This window comes from Rattus norvegicus, chromosome 6 (assembly GCF_021556685.1).
Source record: "Rattus norvegicus strain SHRSP/BbbUtx chromosome 6, alternate assembly SHRSP_T2T, whole genome shotgun sequence".
Classification (NCBI taxonomy): Eukaryota; Metazoa; Chordata; class Mammalia; order Rodentia; family Muridae; genus Rattus; species Rattus norvegicus.
This window is the reverse complement of record NC_141539.1, coordinates 38,361,488-38,384,307: the sequence shown is the minus strand read 5'-3', so window position 1 is coordinate 38,384,307 and position 22,820 is coordinate 38,361,488. Positions and strand designations below refer to the sequence as shown.

The 22,820-nt window shown below is 41.1% G+C and overlaps 1 protein-coding gene across 1 annotated transcript in view; it reads right to left on the bottom strand.

Annotated features, from left to right (window-relative positions):
- The window catches only part of LOC134479337 (uncharacterized), a 271,992-nt gene that overhangs the window by 74,778 nt on the left and 174,394 nt on the right, over positions 1-22,820 (bottom strand). The window contains exons 5-6 of the mRNA XM_087554984.1: positions 5,671-5,758; positions 42-119 (exon numbers count right to left, since the gene is read on the bottom strand). Coding sequence (XP_087411110.1) covers positions 42-119; positions 5,671-5,758 — 166 coding nt within the window. The remainder of the gene's footprint in view (positions 1-41; positions 120-5,670; positions 5,759-22,820) is intronic.

The following is a 22,820-nucleotide window of genomic DNA, read 5'->3' as shown; positions in this document are numbered from 1 at the left end:
GCATTCACCATATTAACTCTATGACTTCCACGTTTACTTACCTGAAAACCTACCTGCCTTCAAGGGTCCCCCACTCTTGGAAGCAGCATCCTTGTCCAATGGGTACCAATGGGTACCACCTAGAAAATACAACATCAGCTTCATGTCTTCTTGCTTATGCTGTTACCAGCGCCACCGATTTCTGTAGAATGAGGCTCTGATATTCTATGTCTATCTTAGTAATATTACTAGCCATCCATTCTTCGTTGCTCCTGTCAATTTGAATCTCAAGTCTGTCTTACTGAACTATGTAAAAATGCTCTCTAAGCTCCTGATCCATCTTTTACAATGCATCTTCCCTAATACTTATAGAATAATATAGTTGAACAAAGCTATAACAAAATCAATCTTCACTTAATTCTCAAAACAGTTTCTATTCATCACAGCTCTTATTTTTCCTGGAGAAAAACAGGGAAACTTAATCAGTTAAATATCTAGAGATGGTTGAATGAAAAAGAGTAGTACATGAAAATATATGCTAGTCTTAAAATAGTAGGAAGTCTTACCTTTGATGTCTATACTGATAAAGTTATAAGACATTATATTATATTAGGCAGCTAAGCCAGATATAGAAAGATAAACTCTTCATAATTTAACATATACAAAAAACATAAATGGTTAAATTCATAGACAGATCATATAGAATTGTGGGTTTGGGGGGTGTTAAATGTGGTAGTAAGAAATATGAAGATGATAGTGAAATGGTACAAGCTTATAAGATGGCTAAGTTATGGAGGCCTAATGTTGCTCTACTCAACAATGACTGTGTTGGCTAATCATTGACAACTTGACAAGATTAGGAATTACCTAGGAGACACACTTAGGGTTATTGTCCCATGGACATGGGTCCTGGTCTGAATAGAAAGGGAAACAGAAGAAATGGAGGTGAGCACCAGCATTCATCACTCTCCTCTTCCTGACTACAGAAGCGATGTGGTCAACCCTTTCCTGCTCCTACCATCAAAGCCTCCCCCATCATAATAGACTGTGTCTTGTCAAACTGTGAATCAAAATAAATCCTCCCCTAAGTTGGGTCTGCTGGGTATTTTGTCACAGCAATAAAAATAGAAACTAACACAGAAAAATGTATCAGTAATAAAATTGTCTTTGTGACAAGAATGTGACTAAGTAATTGAGAGACCTTTGGAATTGGTTTGAGTGAAGAATGTAGGAAAGCTTCAGACGGCAAGTGAGCTCATCCTACAGTACTGTAAACACTGTAATGTGCGATGCTACCTGGAATTTGGAAAACGAAAATGCTAAGAGAAATATAGCAATGGAAGCCTAGATCATGGCATTTATGGGGAGATAAATAAGGAATTTATCATGATTTGGGAAAGAGGTCATTCATTTTACATCATGTCAACACACACATATATATATATACATATACAGATATAGATACTCATATATGACTGCTTTATGGCCATATCTTGGAAACATGAGTGAGTCCAATATAGTGAACTAAGTTGTTCAGATGTTTTAAGAAAGGACAACATCCAAGCTGTGGCATAGCTGTGACTCATTACTTTTTGCTCAGTTTTATAATTACAGAGAACATGTAAATGAGGAAAATGTAGATTTCACTGACTAAGGGAACATAAACCAGTTTAAAGTTGCAGGAAAAGTGGGTGCAAAGGAAGCAACTGTCATTGTTAAAGAGATTTGCCCTCTTACATAGAAAGCTGACACTCTGCTCTGAGACGATAGGAAACGTACCTTGAGGGCAATATCTCACCGTGAAAGTCTATTGAGCAGGGCTGCTCAACCTATATGTCGAGGGGGGAGGTTGCATAACAGATATCCTGCATATTAGAAATTTACATTACAATTCATAACAGTAGCCAAATTCCAGGTTTGAAGTAGCAATGAAAGTTATTCTATGGTTGGGGGTCACTACAACCTGCGTAACTGTACTAAAGGACGGAAGCATACGAAGGTTGAGAAGCTCTAGACTGACTGTAAGTTCAAGGGAGAAGGGCTGACCTGAGAATGTCACCACTGGATTTCTCAGCTCTAAAATGGATCCCTAGGAAAGTGGGGGGTTTTCATTTGTTTGTTTCCTAATATCAGTCTTGAAGGCACACAGGGACCATTGTATCATCTCAAGGTGGTGGCAGGACTTGGCCCCATCTATGTGGCTCTGTTTGACAGATACAAGAGACAATGCAATAAAGGGCTCACAGAAGATTGTATAAAGTCTCCAGAAAGCCTCCTGGTATGGTGGCGCATGACTTTAATCACAGCCCTCAGGAGGCAGAGGCAGGTGGGTCTCTATGAGTTCCAGGCCAGTCTGGTCTATCTGGTTCTACCTGGTCTACCAGTCCTGGTTCCAGGATAGCCAGAACTACACTGCAAGAACTGGTAAAGTGATAATCATGGATCCTGTCACCCAGTATAAACTTGTAGCCGATTATCACATTGTATACTTTGCATATGTGTGTTTTATTTTATGATCAGACCTCAATAAAACTAGGAAGGAAAAGCCCAGTGAAATGTCCCTGCCTCACATGCAGTTTTTTTTCTTGCTAATGCCCAACAGGCCTGGACCAGTCTAGAACCCTAGTCTCTGTCTTCTCCTCTAGCATATAGCTCCTAAAACCAACACTATGTCTTTTACGTTGTCTTCCTTACTGAAAGGTGTTTATACATTGTATGTTACATGTGGAGAAGGATGGATGCAGACCACAGCAGAAGAAACCCTCATCAGGCCAATAAAAGGATAATCAAAACCAAATTTCTAGGCAGCCAAAAGAAGAAAGACTATGTACTCCATAGAAGGAAAAAAATATTGTGGTAGAATCATCTCCCGTATTGAACTCTCGACGTTCATTTCAGATTGAAGATCTTGATAACATTAATCCCAACAAACGCCACAAATGGAAGGGCAGCTGGGGAGGAGACCCAAACTATCACTATTAATTTCTCTGCCACTTTAATTCACTGTGCTCTAGCCCAGCCAAACTAATTAGGTTTTATTTTGCAAACAAGATTTTCATGGCCTGCTACACAAAATTCTTTTCTAATAGGTAGCATCTGCTGCATTTACTTTATTCATTAATTTTCTAACCTATTCCAAAACAAACGTTAGGTCCACATGATGTGACTCACACAGTAGAGATGAGCTATGTAGCCTCGGGGTGCAGCAGCAGTATTGACTTTTAAGTAAGCTGACCTTCCTAATGTGCCTTCCCAAAGAACCTCCTGGGCGACAGCCAGTTAGCCCAAACCCTGAGAAGGCTGGACTCACATAGAAAAGAATCCAGTTGTCCCTCGATGCAGACTGCATTCACAATCCTACAGTCTGGGATTAATTCTGAGGTGAGGTGTGAGGCATTTCAGTGTAGATAAAGAAGACACTGTGGGATTGTCTAATCATAGACAGTTTCCTGGATAAGAGAACCCAAAGTAGGACTTTGAAAGAGAAGAGGACAAAAGCAAGTAACTGCTTTGAGTAAGGGCCTTTAACAAAATCAAAAGACCAGAGGGAGAAGTAAAGCACCAAATCTCTCTACATATTCAGCTCTGTTTCTCACAAGAAGTTCTGTTTTTCCCCTAGAAAATGCATTACCCCTGTTGCAATGGATGAACATTAGGAACAATAATGGTTATCATAAGTACAGAAAACTCCTAAAAGGATTAAATATGTGCCCTGGCACAGACAAGCATGGCATATAGAGCATGACAAGGTCTCTCTGAACAGGCTGGACATATCCAGCCCTGTGCTCTTCGAGATATAGAGCTAGATACCATGAGCCTTGGCTTTTGCAGAGACCTGTTTTATATTTTTTAAAAATGAAGTAAAAATAAAGTAATAAGACCTGGGTCCCAAGGTTTTATTCAGCTTTCCTGTCTCCTGAGCTTCCAGCAGGTGCCATAATCTCCAGTTACTTGACCTCTGCCAGCCTGATGACCACCTAACACTAAGAGCTCTGGTGGGAATTTGACATGCCCATGTTATCCAAAATTCGTGTGGGAGCCTACTGTAGTGGCATGGAGTATGTCTTCCGTCTTCCATGGTGTGATTACTATCCTCATCTGGAGAGGAGAAGGGACAGTCTGTTCTCTCTCTCTCTCTCTCTCTCTCTCTCTCTCTCTCTCTCTCTCTCTAAGGACATCACTCTGCAAAACAGAAAAGAGGACCTCACCAGAAACCAAGAAACCAAGCTAAGCAGCACCTTGTTCTCAGACTTCCAAAGCCTTCCAAACTGGGCAATGAATTTCTGCTGCTTAAGCTGCACACTCTGTGGTAATTTTGTTACAGTGACTGACCCCACACTGACAAGAAACAAGCTCCTACTCCATTCATTTACTTTCTGCCCAGTATGCTTCTGTTACTAGAGTTTCTGGCCCAGATAAGCCATGTGCCAGAGTGGCCAGAACCGCACCTTTGAATTCCTCAAAGGCCATCATCTAAGTAGCAAGAAGTATACATAGTTCTGAGTCTTCAATCCAGTTCAGAGTCCACCACGGAGCTCCATGTAGCCCCAGTAGTGACTCTGCAATGTGCTGCCTGGTGGCTCTGGCTTCTTTCTTCACTTTCCAGGCTTATTCTTCTTTCCTGGGATTAAATGTTGAATAGACTATCCTCCACACCCTTATTGGGCTTTGCCTTTGAGGCAGAGCAAACCTGAGTTAAGACACTGCTTCCAGGGCTGCTCCAAAGAACTTAAACATGCAACTTGCTGTGGGCTCTGAGTCACCTCTCCCTGGATAGACCCTTCCTTCGTTGGCAGACCAAACTAGCCAAATCCTACCTGGGATAAAGTGCCAAGGCTCTTAACCAAACAGACAGTCCTTGGAGCTTGCCAGTTCTTTTGTTCTTTCCTAAAAATAGCTTAGCTCTAAAAACAAAACAAAATCAAAAAAGAAAAAAAAGAAAGGAAAATGCTCCCTGTCATTTCTGCTTTACTTTTGTCAAAATAAGAGTGGTACTGGAAAACAAAGTTTCGAGAATGTATTGTAATCAAATGAAAAGTATTATTGGACAAACTATTGCCATAATGGTAGCTTTATGTATGATAAAAAGCAAAAACTATAATGTTGAATTTAGGTTAGTCAGGAGAAAACCATCTGGTGGCTAAGAGGTCTAGACTTTTTCCAGTCAAACGGAGCCGCACTCTCTGTGACTCTGGCCTTGTTTGTTTCGATCACAGTGACTGGTCCTTTGGTTTTTCCCTGGGTAATTTGAGAATTCGGATTAAGAAATGACATGTGTGAGCATACACAAGTGATTCTGAAGAAACGCACATCATTTGTCCTTAGAATTGCGACCCCTCAGGTCACAGTGTGACAACAGGTGTAGTATTAGCAATGGGATTCAATCCGGAACTCGTTCTCTGGACAGCTGTGAATTGCGAGCTTTATGGTTTGTTTTCCATAAGAGCTACTATCTCTCCCTTTTAAAAACCAGAAATATGGAAAGCTCTGAGGGGAGACAGGGCTTGTTTGTTTTTGTCTTAGAACTATGCCCATTTATATCACCTGCCAAAGTCTTTTTATTTTAAAAGAAAAATACCATTTACATTAAAACATTGAGTATAAAGTCAATATATGTTCACAGACTGTGAACTAGTGCAGTGGCCCAAGGGTGAGGAGGTGAAAGTTCTAGAATAAAGGTGAAAATCTTACCTGGTGCGGTTGACAGGAATGTGTTAATGGAGGAACTAAAAACACTACAGTGAATACGCGCCTGCTTGTGGACTTCTTGCAAGAGGCTCTGTGGAATAGAAAGCAAATTTCTTAGTGGGGGCTCAGATTTGAGAGAGAGAGAGAGAGAGAGAGAGAGAGAGAGAGAGAGAGAGAGAGGTAGAGGACAAAAATTTAAGCAAAATGTAAAGACATTTTCTGACTGCAACTAGACTAATCCAGTTAGTGTTGCTGCCCAAAGGTAGACTGGCAAGTCTCTAAATGTGGGATGCCTGGTTGGCTATTAAAATGCTGCCATGTGTTGGTGACACATGGCATGTGTTCTTCTATACGTAGAATCTGAGAGCAAGCATCAAGAAGCACTTCTAACAACGCACAGTACTGTGACAGCTAGGCATGGACACCTTCGATGAATGGATTCAAAGCCAGTCATTAACTCAGTCAGGCTGAGGACTAGTCATCTGCAATAGTTGTGTATTATAAAGCAAACATCCCCATGACAGCTCGCCAATGATAGCATGCAAGCCTATAACCCAGTGCTTTCCTCAGCCAAACATGATTTCTTTATCTATAACGTTTAGATTAAAATTGTTATGGTAGGCAAATGACAAATAAAAATCAAGGGCTGGCAAGATGGCTCAGCAGTTAAAGATGTCTGCCACTGAGCCTGATAACTTGAGTTTGATCCCCAGGTCCACATGGTAGAAGGCAAGAATTATATCCTACAAGTTTCTCATATATGTGCCATGGACACGTGCCCTCCCTCCACTATGCATGAGCATGTGCACAAACACACACACACATACACACACACACACACACACACATACACACACACTAGTATTTTTAATTTTAAAAAGGACGTTAAAATAAAATTTTACAATAAAATATTACTTGTTCATTTGTGTTAAAAGTATTAAAGTAAATATACTTCATCTGTTGTAAGTTCTTGGAAGTTCACATCTTCTATTCCCAATGCCTGAGCTCTGACCTGTCTATTACAGATACTTAAGCAAAACACGGAATAATTGAGATCAATCCTACTCCTGTGAGCTCTGTCACTGTCAGATCCATTAACAAGCCAAGAACCAACTTGTTTTGCACACAAAATCTTTTCCCCTGATATTACCGATAACATATATACAATAAGATACCTCCTGATATAGTCATAAAATATTATACCCTTGAAAATTGCAAAAATTTGCTAACATGATAACAGCTCATTATATTAATAGCCTTGATCCAAGCCCTATAACTTAGCTTATCCATTTATTGTAAGCCATTGATTTTCTCCATTTGTTTTGGTGGCATTTGCTTAAAAAATACTTTAATGCCTATATGTTTAATAATAACGACTGTGGTCTATAATTAATGTAATTTTAATTCAGCAATTTATCATATTTTTAGAGTAATGATTTGAATTGAAACACATATTTTAAAACTAATACTTGTCAGTTCTATTGGACCTAATAATCAACAGCCAGGAAAAGAAAACTTCTATGGTAGCTAAGAGCTGGAAGATGAAGGTCTCAGGGAATTTTCTAGAAAGAACGACTGGGAAGATAGTTGATGTTAACTTGCGTGGCCCTTCAGTGCAGTTTCTGCAAACAACAGGCCCCTGTGTTAAGTAATGTTTGTATGCAATAAACCTACTAACCCTGTACAAAATTCGAGAGTTACAAACACCAGAACTGTGAGAGTTATATACTGCAAACTGATTTTTCCAAAATACCTCCACGTCCCAGAGAAAGCAATGGAGATGTCTGAAAGCTCAGCCTGGGTCAGACGAATAAGACTTGATGGAATACAATGTTTTAAGTCTCAAGAAGTGAAAACATCACAACTCTTCATCCCTGCTTCAAGAGACTTTAAGGCTATCGTGGTGCAGGTTAGCAAGATTGTTAGACATGCTTAGAAGGCCCCGACGGTAGGATAACTACAACGGATAAAGACGAAGTGCAAAAATATAGGTAGGTTCTCCTTTTTAAAAATTTAAAACAGCTTCTTAACATCACTTTTATTTAGAAAGGAAGATAGTTGCCCACCATGAGTTGCAACCTTTGCCCTATTTCCCTGAAAGATTGGGGGAAGTTAACAATTGCAGAAAGATTCCCAGACAAACCAAAAATTCTCAGCCTATGGACCAAGCCTTTTGCTGTGTAGTTTCATTTCCGTGGGTAGGCATCTTTAGCTCTACTTCCTAAGTGAAAACTTACTAATTCAGGTTTACATACACAGTCACATGTTTACAGAGGTCTATCTCTGGACTGGTAACTCACGCTCAGCTGGGGCACAGTATTGATCCTAGCTCTGAAAGGTCATGTTTCTATTGCAGTCCAAACTCAGAAATGTGTCTAGAAACTTATAAAGAGAAGAAATATCTCCACACACCCATAGCAAGCAGTGGTGTGTGTGTGTGTGTGTGTGTGTGTGTGTGTGTGTGTGTGTGTGTGTGTGTATGTGTTGAATATTACTAAATATCTTTCGGAATGCCATTCAATCTCTCTGCCTTCCCAGGTGTCTACCCCTCCTCCAACAGCTTGTTGGCCCTAGACATCCAGAATTCTCACAAAACTTGGAATGATTAAGTTCTAGTAGATGTCCTAAAGATGTTCTGACCTTTCCTCCCTCCCAGGACCCTGGACTTTAAGAGAGGTAGCTAGAAAACCATATATCAAAATGAAGGGACCACAAAAGTGTGAATTCTGGTAAAATGAGAGCTTCTTTTATATAGGCAACTTTTCTGGCACTCCCAGCCATAGCCTAGAAGACTCCAGTAAGCCTGTTTGAAAAACAGTCCTGTTCCTAAGTAATGTCAACTGTCTCCTTTCCTGGGAAATTCATTGATTCATTGGCTTGTGCTAAGAGGATGATTTTCATGTCCTGTTTTGTAAAAAGATAATGACTAAATGGCCCAGTGCGCTTTCTTTGATCACTGCAGAAACAGCAAAGGATTTCCCCGATGTTCTGACTCGCCATCTAATCTGAGAGGAGTAACCCAGTCCAGTTCTAGTTGTAGAATGTAGAACATTGTCCCTCTGCTCTCTCTCTCTCTCTCTCTCTCTCTCTCTCTCTCTCTCTCTCTCTCTCTCTCTCCTTCTCTCCCCATTGCTTTGATTTTGCACAGTCTGAGTCATTTGTGCAGATTCCATGCAACCAGCTGGGTGGCCAGAATCCAGCTCCGTGTCACTTGCTTTGATGAATGTGTGTTCTTGTAAGTGTCTGCTTAGGCGCCTGCCTTTCTACCCTGAGGACAACCAGCCATGACTCCTTGTCTTCCTTCACCTGTCTTCAGTACTTGGCCCTTTGCAGGGTTACCAGCAACAGTGTCCTTTGCTCATAATGGATCTGTCTGGTTGTGTAACTGGATCTGCTTACTTCTGACAGCACTTCCAGCTTTTGTGTAACCTCCAAACAGATGAATAATTTTCACTTGTGCATTTCAATGAGCTTGGGGAACATTCAAGGTTCAGAGGTACAGCTAGAAATATTTCCAGAAAGATGAGTCAAATCATGGCGGCAGGGACTGGGAAAGAGAATAAAGGGCCCTGCCATGCCTCTCTTATGAGCCAACAGTCCTGATATGCACTTTGGGGTCACTGTTTCCAGTTTGCAAATCCTTGGCTGTTGAAATGAAGTGTCTACCTCTTTGTTCTGTCTCCTATTTTTTTCCTCCTCTCTCTCCTACTCCTCTGTCCTCCTCCGATTCCCTACCTCCATGAAAGCATTGCCAAGTGTTCCCAGATAGCCTGCTAAGCCTTTCTTAGTTATTAGGTTCCACTTCTGGAGGCTTCCAGAATCTTCACATTTGCCAATAGATAATGATTGCTTTCTAAGTCAACATGATTGTCCTCTTCAACAAAAATATGACTTAGATACTGTTCAGAGAGGACCTGTCTCTGTTCTTTCTCAGATTCCTCCATTGGACATATCTCAAACAGATATGAAAGACCTCTTAATAGGATTTTGTTTCTTAGGGTACTTTTAAAAATACAAGATTTCCAAAGAGTCAACAAAAATACTCTTAATACAACACTCATAACAATACCATCTAGAAATGTAGTCTGAAGTAAACTAAGGATTTGCCTGAACACTACATTAAAGATGTTCAGAACATTAAGGCAGGGGGTGGAGGGGAGGGGGAGGGGATCTGACACTTATCAAAGCATTTGGTTAACTAAATACACAACTTTCATGACTTTAAGAAGATACAAACAGTAAGAATGGAGGTGTGTAGTTTCACTGACTTGATGACCTGCAGGAGTGTTTCCTAGACATAATTATGAACATGAACGCTGCTCTGAGAATAGTGGCCAACCTCCACACTCCACTTCACACACAGGCATTCATTTATACCATCTAAGCACTTTGCAGAGCTTTAGCAAATATATTTTGCGCTTGAACAAATAGTAAAAACTGTACATGGCAAAGCTGCATAGAGTTCACCTTCCAATGGGAACAGGGAATTTTGGCTTTCGAATCCAATCTGCTCTCCGCTTCTAACAGAATAAGGAGGAGTCTTTTCCTAAGCCCTGGTTCTTTAGGGTTGGAAACTGCTCCCTCCCTGCATGTCAGTTTGGCCACCTGAGTGAATGACTGGAGCTTTTCAACAGCCAAGATGCCCCAAGCTCTTCTCATTTTTATGGCGCCCCACACGTCCCATCCATTCACTTGCCCCTTTCTCCTCCCACCTGCTTTATAGAATCTCTCCCAGCTCCTTCCTGGGGCTCTTCCTCTTTTCTCCAGCCTTTACCTGTTCATGTTTCTCATTCTTCCATTGGGCTTCTGGGTTTGTTATACTTTAAGAGAAGTTTGCCAGACAAGCATTGGATGCCCTTGACACATTGAAGGCTCTCAAATCTACAGTCACTGGGAAGATGGATATTCATGTCCTCATCTGTTTTCTTCAGTGTTCTAGGACTGAGTCTACCCCTATGTGACCAGAATAAGATATTCTGGTGCTTTAAGTATATTATTTGAATAATGCAACATTCCTTTAGTCCCTCACTGCAATTTTACCCAGTTGAGAAATCATAATGATGAGATAAAAAGTTCATAGTTTAAACTCTCCTTCTACTACTGAAGAACCACATGGGTCAATTGTGTGGCAGAAGCGATCAGTCATCTGTACTTCTCAGTTTTCTAATCTGGATAATGTGACCCAAGCCCCATGGCTGCCATGAGGATTCATTTTCTGCATAGCACTTTTCACATAACTAGTTCTAACTAAATAATAGTAGTATTAGAAACTAAGTATGCTGGTAGTGGTCAAGGAACAACAATGACCAAAACAGGCAACAATGGAGATCACCTTGTGACAGTGGCCATCTGCTCCTCCAGACTGTCTTGTACCTCCCTTGTCAATTTCTACCATAGATTCTGTGTCTTCTTTTGTGTCCCACTGGTTTCTCCACATCACTCATGCTCTAGCCCAAGGAAATCATTTTATCTGCTCTCAATGAAAATGTGGGGGAGATGGAAAAAAAATCAAAGCCACCACATGACCATCAGCTAACTATCCTAGTTCCCTAATGTCTTCCCACAAAGCTAACTTCTAAAATCCCTTCTCTTGAAGCTGCTTTGGAAAATGAGGCCAGTACACCCTGACTTGGGATCCCGTGGTTGGTTAGAGAAGAAAAGAGTACCCGTGAAGTTTGAACTGAAGACAAATCATACACCTGGGAGCCTTTTGTTGCCTAATGATACGTGCCTATCCACATAATATCTACCAATCTCTGTGGTCTCTGAGAACTCTCCTTTCCTTTATAAATGTTTGAGCAATGTCATTTTAACTTTTAGAAGTATTTTGGAATTCTCTCTTCTCATCTTGAAAGTATTTTCAATTCTTGATTTTTAACCTAACTAGGGGAAAGATCTAGCTGTATTAACTTTTAACCAATCAACCTTTTTGAGCTTCCAGTAATTCCTTCACCCCAGAATTCCATGCTTGGTGGACAAGGCCACGGTGCTTCTATCCACGCCTTTCATGCCTTCAGAGACCATCACACATGCCTTTTATGTCTTCAGCCAGAAGGTCTCATACAGCAAGAAAGTCTAATAGTTCTTATTGCAGAAGATTGTAAGAACGGAATCAAAAAGATGAGCTAGCTCACCTCACAAATTGGCACCACACTCTAAAGACATCCTCTCAAACAAACTCACCTCTCTTCTTCTTGGTACACTAGAAAACAATGTCTTGTGCATGGCTCCCTGGGGTGAATCCAAGAAGCAGCTCACAGATGGCGATAACTAAGCTAAAACCTTAGAGAGCCTAGGACCTGCCTTGGCTGCTTCAAGAACTAAAGGGCTCCCCACCTCACACACACCTGCAACCCATTTGTAGCAGCTCAGCACGCCCTGGCATCCCATTGAGAAACTACCTAAAACATTGCCTTATTGCCTGAGAGACCAATAGAATGCTTGTTCCATTAAATAAGATCTTCTCTTGAGAAAGTCCCAAGTCTATTTTCCACCACAGTGTTTGACTCTCTGAAATATGGTTCCCATTCAGTAGTCAGAGCTTTGTCATGCTCAGCACGGAGGATGACCTGGTGGCCACAGCAAAGAATCAGGAACCATATGCATTTGGAATTTATGATTCAGCAGCCACAGCTCCTGACTGGCTCCTGTGAGATGACCTGTGGTGGAGAAAAAAAAAAAAAAAAAAACAAACCACTGGACTCTGACAGACCCAAACCAGACAAACCGGAAAATGATATCAGAATCATTTTCTTCTGGAAACCAAACCTAGTGTGAAAATTGATACTTCCTTGGGAGATAGATTAAAAGCAAGTGCTCCAGAAGAGGCATGACAAAGGCCATATGTTGACCTTTGACAGATGCAAGAGAGGAAATAACCATAGCCTATAGTATCACACAGTGCCACAGCCTTGCACATCATAAAGTGCTGAGCTGGGCCAAAAAAAGTCACCTGGCTTCTGTCCCTTTCTTGCCATAGTGCTCTGTGGTACAGCCTGAAAACACTAAGCCAGACAGGCACCTCAGCTATATAAGGTTGGGTCCATTGTTGTGCTTGTCCTTCTGGACTCCTGATACTTACATGTGGCTAGGAGATATGTTCTAAACAAAAAACAAAGGAATTTTATTAAAGGAATGTTGGAACACAAGGGAATAGGGAAGAAAATAAAAACAAAACTTACCAATAAATAGAATAAAAAATTCTCCTTTTCTAAGCATAAACTAATACAGTCTCCTGTATTCAAAGGAGATAATAGGATGATTTAAGTGTAGTTGCAAAAAGACAGTTAAAGACGAAGGGATGACCTATGGCTATATGGCCTCTCTGTAGATGCCAAAAGAGGGTGTCAAATTTCCTGGAGTTGGAGTTACAGGCAGCTGTGAGCTGCATATTTAGTGCTGGGACCCAGACTCAGGTTCTCTAGAAGAATAGAAAAGGTACTTAACCATTGAGCCATCTCTCTACCCACCCCAAATTTTTAAAATGTCAAATTTAAGTTGTAATATAAATGATTACATTAAATGTAAATGATACAAAACATTGATTAACAAATATTAGCAAAGTAGTTACACATACATACATGCCCAACACCTTTTTATAGATGAATAACTTGTTCAGTATCATATAGTTACCAAGATCCTAAACTCTGAAGTGAGGAGCACTAACCCCTAGCAAACATAGGCAGGCTGATCCTGATGACAATTCCCTACTGCCTCGGCCATTTCTATCCCATGTTCTAACATCCCACACGTGTATGTAATAAGCAGCTCAAGAAAAGCATTCTTTCAAAAGCCTCAAGTTATCTCCTATATAAAAATGCTAAAACTCTGGCCTGGTCATACAAACTTTGTGAATTAATTCAATCAAATACTTTCTATCTCACACAAAGTTGTTTACCCTGAAATACAAAGACTTGTTTGTGTGTGAAGAAGCCAGAGTCAGAAACAAGGAGTTGAAAGCTCTGCTGATAAGAGTGATGTTAATTCTAGAACATATTTCAAAAGAATACTGCTTAATAAGTACATTGTAAGGGGTTGGGGATTTAGCTCAGTGGTAGAGCGCTTGCCTAGCAAGCGCAAGGCCCTGTGTTCGGTCCTCAGCTCCAGGAAAAAAAAAAAAACAACAAATAAGTGCACTGTAGTGGGCAGTAAACTTGGGCAGAGCACACCTACTCTTAATGACTAAGAGCTCTCTGGAAGCTTCCATGCCTCTGGAACCTAGACTACACTCCAGTAGCACAGTAGCCTTTACATTAAGGCTCTCACTACTACAGAAAATTCTTTCTTACACTTGATAGAAAACCACTGTGGACATAGGCTGGCTGAGGTGTCACCCTCACCTCAGCCTTGTAAAAGTATAAACAGCATTGTTTTCCCACACTAGACATAGCTATGTTCTCCCAAATGCCCCTTGCTTTTTTGATTTTTTTCTTTTATTGGATTTTTTAAATTTACATTTTAAATATTATCTCCTTTCCCAGTTTTCCCTCCAGAAACCCGCTGTACCCCTCCCTCTCCCCATGCTCCTCCCCACCATATACAGCCACCAAACCCAGACAATATTGCAGATGCCAAAAAGTACATGCTTACAGGAGCCTAATATAGCTGTCCCCTGAGAGGCTCTGACAAATACAGAGGTGGATGCTCACAGCCAACCATTGAACTAAGAACAAGGTCCCTGATAGAGGGGTTAGAGAAAGGATTGGAGGTGCTGAAGGGGTTTGCAACTCCATAAGAATAACAACATCAACCCACCAGATCCCCCTCCAGGCTCCCAGGCACTAAACCACCATCCAAAGGGTACACAAGGATGGACCTATGGCTCCAGTCGCATATGTAGCAGAAGATGGCCTTGTCGGGCATCAGTGGGAGAAGCAGTCCTTGGTCTTGTCAAGTCTGGATGCCCCAGTGTAGTGGAATGTCAGGGCTGGGAGGCAGAAGGGAATGGGTGGGAGGGCGGGAGGGCACCCTCATAGAAGCCCAAATGCCCCTTTCTTACTTAACCACATCTAGGGAATATGCCATAGATTTACTGTGATTCACATTTATTATTAGGCTAGGCCCATCTGGCTCTGATGCTCAGCACACAGTTCACTTCTTCCTTCCCTCTAGGAAAGACTTGGTTTACAGAGGAAATGGGGCAGCAGAATTGAGGCTAGCTTCCCCTTTCACCCTGCCTGCCACTCTGACCCAACAAGTTGTGTTTTGTTTATAAATAATCCCTCCCTGGATTTCTACAGCCTAAGTTGGGAAAGGAAGTAGGAAAGAGTTGACTATCATTGTTCAATGTTAGCTTTAAATGTCAACTTGGGGCTGGAGAGATGGGTCAGCAGTTAAGGGCACTGATTGCTCTTCCAGAGGTCCTGAGTTCAATTCCCAGCAACTATATGGTGGCTCACAACCATCTGTAATAGAGATCTGATGCACTCTTCTGGTGTGTCTAAAGATAGCAACAGTGTACTCAAATAAATAAAAATAAATAAAATCTTTAAAAAAATTAAATGTCAACTTGACACAGTCTGGAGTTACCAAAGAAGGGAGTCTCAATCAAGGGATTGCCCCAAACAGATTACCCTATAGTTATATTTGTTGAAAATTGTCTTGATTGTTGATTAATATAGGAAGGCCTGGCCCACTGTAGGTAGCATCATTCCCTATGCAGGTAATCCTGGGCTGTATAAAAAAGTTAGTTAAACGTAGCCTGTGATTGGGCAAACTAGCTAGCACCATTCCTCCATGGTTTCTACTTCAGAATTTTGGTTTGGGCTCCTGCCTTTATTTTCCTTAATAATGGACTGTGCCCTGAAAGGGTAAACCACAGAAATCCTACATTTTCTAAGTTGCTTTTAGTTAGAGTGTTTTATCACAGAAAAAGCATGAAAATTATAGCACCACCCATCTGGGCTCTGGCTTATTCTATCACTGATATGTTGGCATTGCCTGGAGAGAGTACCATTGTAATTCTCACAAGGATGGTGACACAGTCCTATAGGCCAGTGCTATGGAGGGAGACAGGAAATGAGTGAGGGTGTGGATGTTGGGATAGACCATGGAAGTAAGAATAATTTTACCAAGTCTTGGTAGCATCTGACCAAGGACCTAAAACTCTGGCTGTATGGTGGCTACTTTCTTTAGAACATAAGCCTGTGGCATCTATTGATTTCTTCTGTGAGCCTTGGTGCTAACTTCCAGGTCACAGATAAATTCTGCCTAAGATAAACACATACATGAGTCAGAAGGTACAGTCATTTTTCTCCAAGGAGCTCAATCTAGGGGAACACATGTTTTGTTTTGCCCAATGGGAAAAGTTGGTGATTGGATCCTACAATCTGCCTAGTCACATGTGTTGCTGTCATGAAGTGATTGATGACCTTAAGTTTCCATTTCATACTTGCTATGGACCAAACCATGCATAACTCCTCTCCTCCACCCCATCTAAATTTCTATGTAGAAATCCCATCTACCAGTGCCAAGAATGTAAGCTTGCTTAGAAAAATGATTATTACAAAAATAATTATCTAAGGTAAAGGGAAGGACTAAGGAATTGACAGGGACCCTTAACCAACACGATCGTTATCCTTATGAAAGGGGAAATTTTGGACAGAGTGGTAGATACATTTTAGGAGATAATATAGAGACACATGGGAAATTCTACCAACATGGCTAAGAGTGTTTGGGACTACCACCAACTAAAAATTCTCTAGATCTTTGAGTTCATATGATCTTCTAAGCTCTCTGGCTTAATAGATATAAAGTGCACACCACATTAAGATATATTAAGAACTAAGCATTATGATGAATGCCTACAACCCTGTCTCTGGATGCAGCTAAGAAAGATTGTGAAGTTTCAAGTTAGCATGGACTCTATTTCAGAAGAGAACAAAATTTGAAAAGACGATATGTTAAGACCTCTTTTTCCATCATCTCAGAGTGTTCAGTCAGGTCATGGGATTTGCATTTAGAACCTCTGGTAGTTACAAAACGTTGTCCACTGTAACACCAACCCCTTTTTTGTTACAGCAGTATCCCCTAAACTTTGATTAAGGAATATGCATTCAAGGAGTGACAATACTTTAACATAGAACTGAAACACGATAACATCCGATGAAGAAAGTCAAACAACCACCTCCCTACACTCAAACTTTAATTAACCAGGCAGTAAGGTCAGAGAAGCTACAGGGTTAGAAGAGAGGCAAAGTCATGTCTATTATAGTGGTTTTCTGACATTCCTATGAAATAATTGTCTAAGTCCAAAGATAATGGAAAATTTGGAGCTGGCATAACTGTCCAGAAATTTCATGTAATATGCCCTTAACTCTAAAAGTTGAAAATTACAACTTTCAAGGGTACAGTCTATTTATACACTTGAATAATTTTATGTATCAAGGGATAATTTATAGGAAAATTAGTCTTGAACTATGTAAGACTTGAATTAGGCAAGGAATGTAAGCTTATATTCACTGTAGCTACTCACGACAATCTCCTCTTTGGCTCGGGAGCCAAACACAAGGCCATTCCAGGAGTGTGTGTCTGGTGCAGGCTCTACTAACTTCTTGGATTACCATCAAAGCCTATCAAAGGCCAGTTCCCTATCACCAAGCTCTCAAAAGGAGAGCTGAGAAAACATCTTCCCAGGATGGAGTGGTAGCCAATCCCCATACCTCCACCTCACACCAGAGCAGTTTCTGAGTAGTGACAGACCAACACTGGACAGGACTCCTAACTCTCAGCCTCCTCATTCCTTGCCGAGGATACCCAACACCAAGTCCAGGACAAGATGCCTGGCAAAGGCTTCTTGTTTGCCCTTCTTGTCGTGTGAAAGCAGCAATTTCATCACATGAACAGCCTCTTGAGAGAAACACATTTCTCCCTCCAATGAGCAGATGCCACACAGATCTGGTACATCATTTGTAAATGATTTCAAAGTTTGTTTGTCTACTCCAAGGAGATTACTGGACTTTCCAATTGCATTGTAACATAATTGCTTCCATGCAGCATAGGAAGCTGTGGCAGGAACAGCAATCATCGGCGATGTCTAATTAGATGGTGGGAGATAGTATTCCGCTGGACACTGTGTTGGATTTGCTATCCTTCTGCCTTTGTTCTTCCCTTGATTCTATTCAACAAGTCTGCTGAGCTGCAGGGGAGCCTAAAAGGCTCAGCCTATGGAGGACACTGAAAAGATATAGAAACAGATCTTGCTCTCAGCCAACTAACCTTCTACAGCTTGTCTTTCAGAGAGTTTTGCCTGTAGAATTCTACCTTAAAATGACTTTGTAAGACTGTGTATAACATAATAACACAGAGATTGCCATACCAACGAGCAAGTTGTACTGTTAACATCGTGGGAAGAGTTCTGGCAATGTCCTCCATGGTCCTTCAAGCCCCGTGGGTGAAGACAGGACATTAGAAAGGATGCTCCCATGAGAAGAATACGGCTTTAGAGCTCATGGATTTTAAAGAACACCTAGAAGATGTAGAGCCATGGAAAAGTCGACAAAAAGTAATCATTCAATAGATCCTCAAAAAAGATGGAGCAAGGAAGAATTAACCAAGTCAAATGAATGCCTGGGAATTGAAAAGTGTTAGCAAGGATGTGCAGTGCTAATTTGTTCCAAGTAAGAACATTCAAGTAGCCTGGTGATGGGGAAGCACCAGGAAAATCAAGGCGAGTGCTCTCGTAAACACACAAAGCTGGTTCTTGATTGAGGGGCACGCTCAGCTGTTACATCTACCTGGATCATGTTCCCCACATATCTCTGATTCCTCTTGGCTGTTAGGTTCCAGAGTGGTGTTTGTTTGGCATTCATTATCAGATGTTACCACCTCTCCTCTAGGTGCTCTTTTCAACCTAACACTTAGGACTTTCCCAGGTATTAGCTGTCTTTATGTCTTTATAGTCTCTGTTTGCTTTTATCTGAGCACTTCTCACTAGTAGGACCTAAGTGCTCCTGGAGCACTTATTTCCCCATAGGCACCTGCAGTGATACTGGGTCCCTGGAGGACTACAAACAATTATGGAGTACATGTACACATGGGTAATAAAACTCCCCCTATTTCTTTGTAGAACTCTTAGTTCCCAAGTCCTAGGAGCTGTGATAGAATTCCAAAATCTAGACACAGGAATCAAGCAGAGCTAATAAGAGTCCTCTAAAGAGCTGCCTATTTTATACAAGGGAAACAATTCCAGAGTTTTTTTTTATAGGAAGAATATTAGCCTTTTATTTTTAATTTTTCATACAATATATTTTGGTTGTGTTTTCCCCTCCCTTAACTTTTCCCAGATCCCATTCGCACAATTTCCTGTTCTCTCTCCCCTTTGTTTTCTCAGTAGACAAACAAAAAACAACAACAAAAAAAAAGACACAAAAATCTAGTATGATGAAAAATGTCAAAACAAACAAAAATGAAACAGAAAGCCCCCTCTCCCAAATGGGTTTGTTTTATATTGGTCAACTGTTCCTGGGCGTGTGGCCTGCCCTGGAGGATGATTGATAAACTCAGTGACACTGCATTGGAGAAAACTGATTTTCCTTTTGCCAGAAAGTGTCAGCTACAAACAGCTTCTTGGTTAGGGGTGGGGCTTTATGTCCATGCCCCTTTTTGGTTCTCAGTTTGGACTAGCTTGAATCTGAAGGTCTGAGATGTGATGCTATAGTGTCTGTTAGGTCATATGTACAGCAATCCTGTTGCGAGTCAGTACTGTTGTGTCTGCAAAAGATTGTTAGCATGGAGTCGCTCATCACTTCTGGCTATTACAGACTTTCTGCTTCCTTTTTCACATAGATCCATTCAATGAAAGGATTGTTGAATGGAGTGGATTATCCCACCTAGGAGTGTTCCAAAGTCTCCCATTATTTGCATGTGTAGGTCTTTGCTTGATTCCCATGTACTGTAAGAAGAATCTTCTCTAAAGAAGGCTGAGCGAGGTAAGGAACTAAATAAACAAGAGGAATGAGAGTTTCTAATTGGCACCTCTCTATCCACACCATTCTATCCCCTGGTGTGAAACAAAACTGGGAAGTAGGCAGACTGTCACCACACTGTTCATGTGCCCTTCCAGTCCTTGGGTCTCTACTGTCTTCTAGAGCAGAGGAAGGTCTGCATATGCAGAGAGGTGCCTAGAAACTTGTGGCTTTTAAGCTGCCTGTATAACAGTGGTTCTCAATCTATAGGTCACAACCCCCTTGCAGGTCAAATGACCCTCTCATAGGGGTCATCTAAAATCATCAGAAAACACAGACACTTGCAGTATGATTAATACTAAGCAAAGTTACACTTATGAAGTAGCAGCAAAAATAATTTTATGATTGGGGGTCATCACAACATGAGGAACTGTATTAAAAGTATGACTTCATTAGGAAGGTTGAGAATCACTACAGTATAAGCTGCTACACAGAACAGGGGCTGCACCAATACATGTCAACCAACTGAAGAGGAGTGGCCACAGAACACAGCAACAGAGTACAGCAGTCTGCCAAGATTGCCCTTAAGCATACATGAAAGTTGTTCCCACACAAATGACCATTTTCCTCTTGTCTCTTATCAGTCCTCTCACAGGACCCATCAGAACTGCAAGTGAACAAGAACAAAACAAGTCTTTCTCCTGAGACTGAAAGGAGCGTGTCCTTATTAGAGAGAACATTCTAACCACATGCGAAGCCAGAATCTCAGAAGAGAAGAGCTAACGTCCTACAAAGCAATCACTCCAAAATCTATACAGCCTCTGCTCTGTGCTTTGAGCAGAGACTGTATAGAAGGAAAATTGTAAAAAGGGAAATGAGAACTCAGGTCCCTTTAAAATCTAAGCTACACTCATGGGGGACTAGAAGCAAAAGAGCAACACCCAGTGACGAGATGCTAAGGACCAGGTGGCTGTGAGTGTGGAAGCAGGCAGATGCCTCAAGGCAGGGTTGCATGTGATGTGGGATCTCTGCTCAAAGCCAAGGCCAGAAGAGGATTTCACAGCATCGTTTCACTGAAGACACCCACCTGTACTTGATCTCACAGCAGATATGATCTGGGAATCTTTCGAACCAACTGGTGACGCAAAATGGACTCAATGGCCAGCTCACCTGGTGATGACATTTAGCATATCCTTAACACATCACTGAAGCAGGAACCTTGAAATTCTAAACTGTGATAAGGAAAGGTGAGCCCAAAAAAGAAAGAAGAAATAAAATCTCCAAAAATATCATTTGTAACATGAGACTGCAAACACAGGTAGAAACTCGAATCTCAGAAGTAGGCGATAGTATGAGAATGAAGTTAGCTTTATGGAAATCTAAAAGACTTCAAAAATAATAGTGTTTAGGATATTGAGATAAATAAAGGAGTAGCTTTTTAAAATATTCAGGTAATGAAACAAAGGCAGAAATAGAAAAAATAAGGGAAGGGAGGGTAAACAATTATCAGTGGAGATGAACTTGAGTTTTTCAAAGTAAGGAAAGCATGCTGGATCAGAGTTGAACAGCCTGTGACCACATCCTGGTTTGTTGAATGCTGAGTATGGAAGGAAGGGACCATATACATCCCTGTGTGGGTAGATGGTGGCCCTTCCCTGGCAACCCTGAGTCTACCCAGTAATATCCAAGTGTGTTGGACTTCCTCCAAATGTCGGTTGTTTTAACGGTCTGTGAGTCATTTTCGATACCTCATTTTTATTCTATTACTATCTATGTCTAGAAGAGAAAAGACCAATAGAAGCTAAGGTTTGATGACCAATGTTCTCAGAGAGTGTCAATGTTCAGATCTTGAATGTCTGTCTTCAAAAGGCTCGTGAATTATAGGTGTTGTCTCCCACTCGTGGTGCTATCAGAAGGTGATAGGATATTAAGTAGTTGAGGACTAGTAGAGGAATTCTGGTGATTAGAAGCAGAGTTTTGAAGGGATCCCAGCCCCTCTGTCTCTTTCCTTGCTTCCTGGCCATGAAGTGAACAGGTCTCCTCCATCATATGCACCTGTCTCCACACAGAAGGGTAAGGGAGCAATAAATGGAAACTTTCAAAACCGTGAGCCAAGACAACCTTTTCCTTTATTAAGTTGACTTTGAAGGTATTTTTTCAGAGTCTTAGAAAACTCACAAACACAATAGCATAATATCCAGCTGTGACCCCCCTCAGTCTCTTCCTTCTCACCATGGAGCTATGAGTTCAGACACCATGTCAGACCCTACATTTGTTCCCAAGCTTTGGGTACTCCTTTCTGGAAGGAGAGTTCTTATTTTTATGAGCTATGCCTAATCCCAAGACTGAATTTTTCCCTTAATGCTATTTGCTTGTAACTTATATTCATAGAAAGGGATGGAAATAATTTTATGTCTCTCTTGAAATGAATAAATGTGTTTATAACCGCTCATTTATAAGAAGTAGATATTATGAGCACTATCAGGACCTTAATTCTAACATTCAAAGGACTTCCCTTATCCTGCTTATATTTTTTATAGAAACATAAGAATAGGATGAAAATATTCATCGTCTAGTGTGAGACCAGACATACCAAAAGATGTTCAAAGTGTATCTTAGTGACAGAGTGTGTTCTTAATAATTAAGTGGCTCTGGCTTTCATCTCTAGCACCTAAAACACCAAAGATACTTAAACATCATTTGCTGATTTGGACCACAGCCATTTTGGAATCCTCAGCAACCCTGGTCTAAACACCTGCATGACATGATTAGAGGTGCTTGGGGTGTTTTGATGCCAGAAGGTGAAGTTTAGTTCAAGATGCTCTTGATGTTTAACAACAATTCCCATAAGTCTGGTTCAGTAGGCCAAGCGGCACTATTCACCTGGTCATTCCCAGAGTGCCCTGGGGTCAGCCTGCTGTGCTGGTGTATCTTTTCTATGGGACTGCAAACACCTTAAAGGAAATGAACCTTTTAAATACAGGTTTGTGTGTGTGATTGTGTGTGTGAGTGCATGTGTGCACAGGTGTGTAACCATAAATCCTTACAGGAAACCACCACTGTCATCACAAATTCTCTGACCAGCTGAGAGCACAGACCTAAATACGTCAACCTTTTGATGACTCTCTTTTCATCTTTTCTCTGTGCTGTGTGTATTACCTTTCTGCAAACAGCACTTATGATCACACTATATATAACATTGTATACATTCCTTTATGTTTAGACCCCACTGTGTGCATATTCACTAGC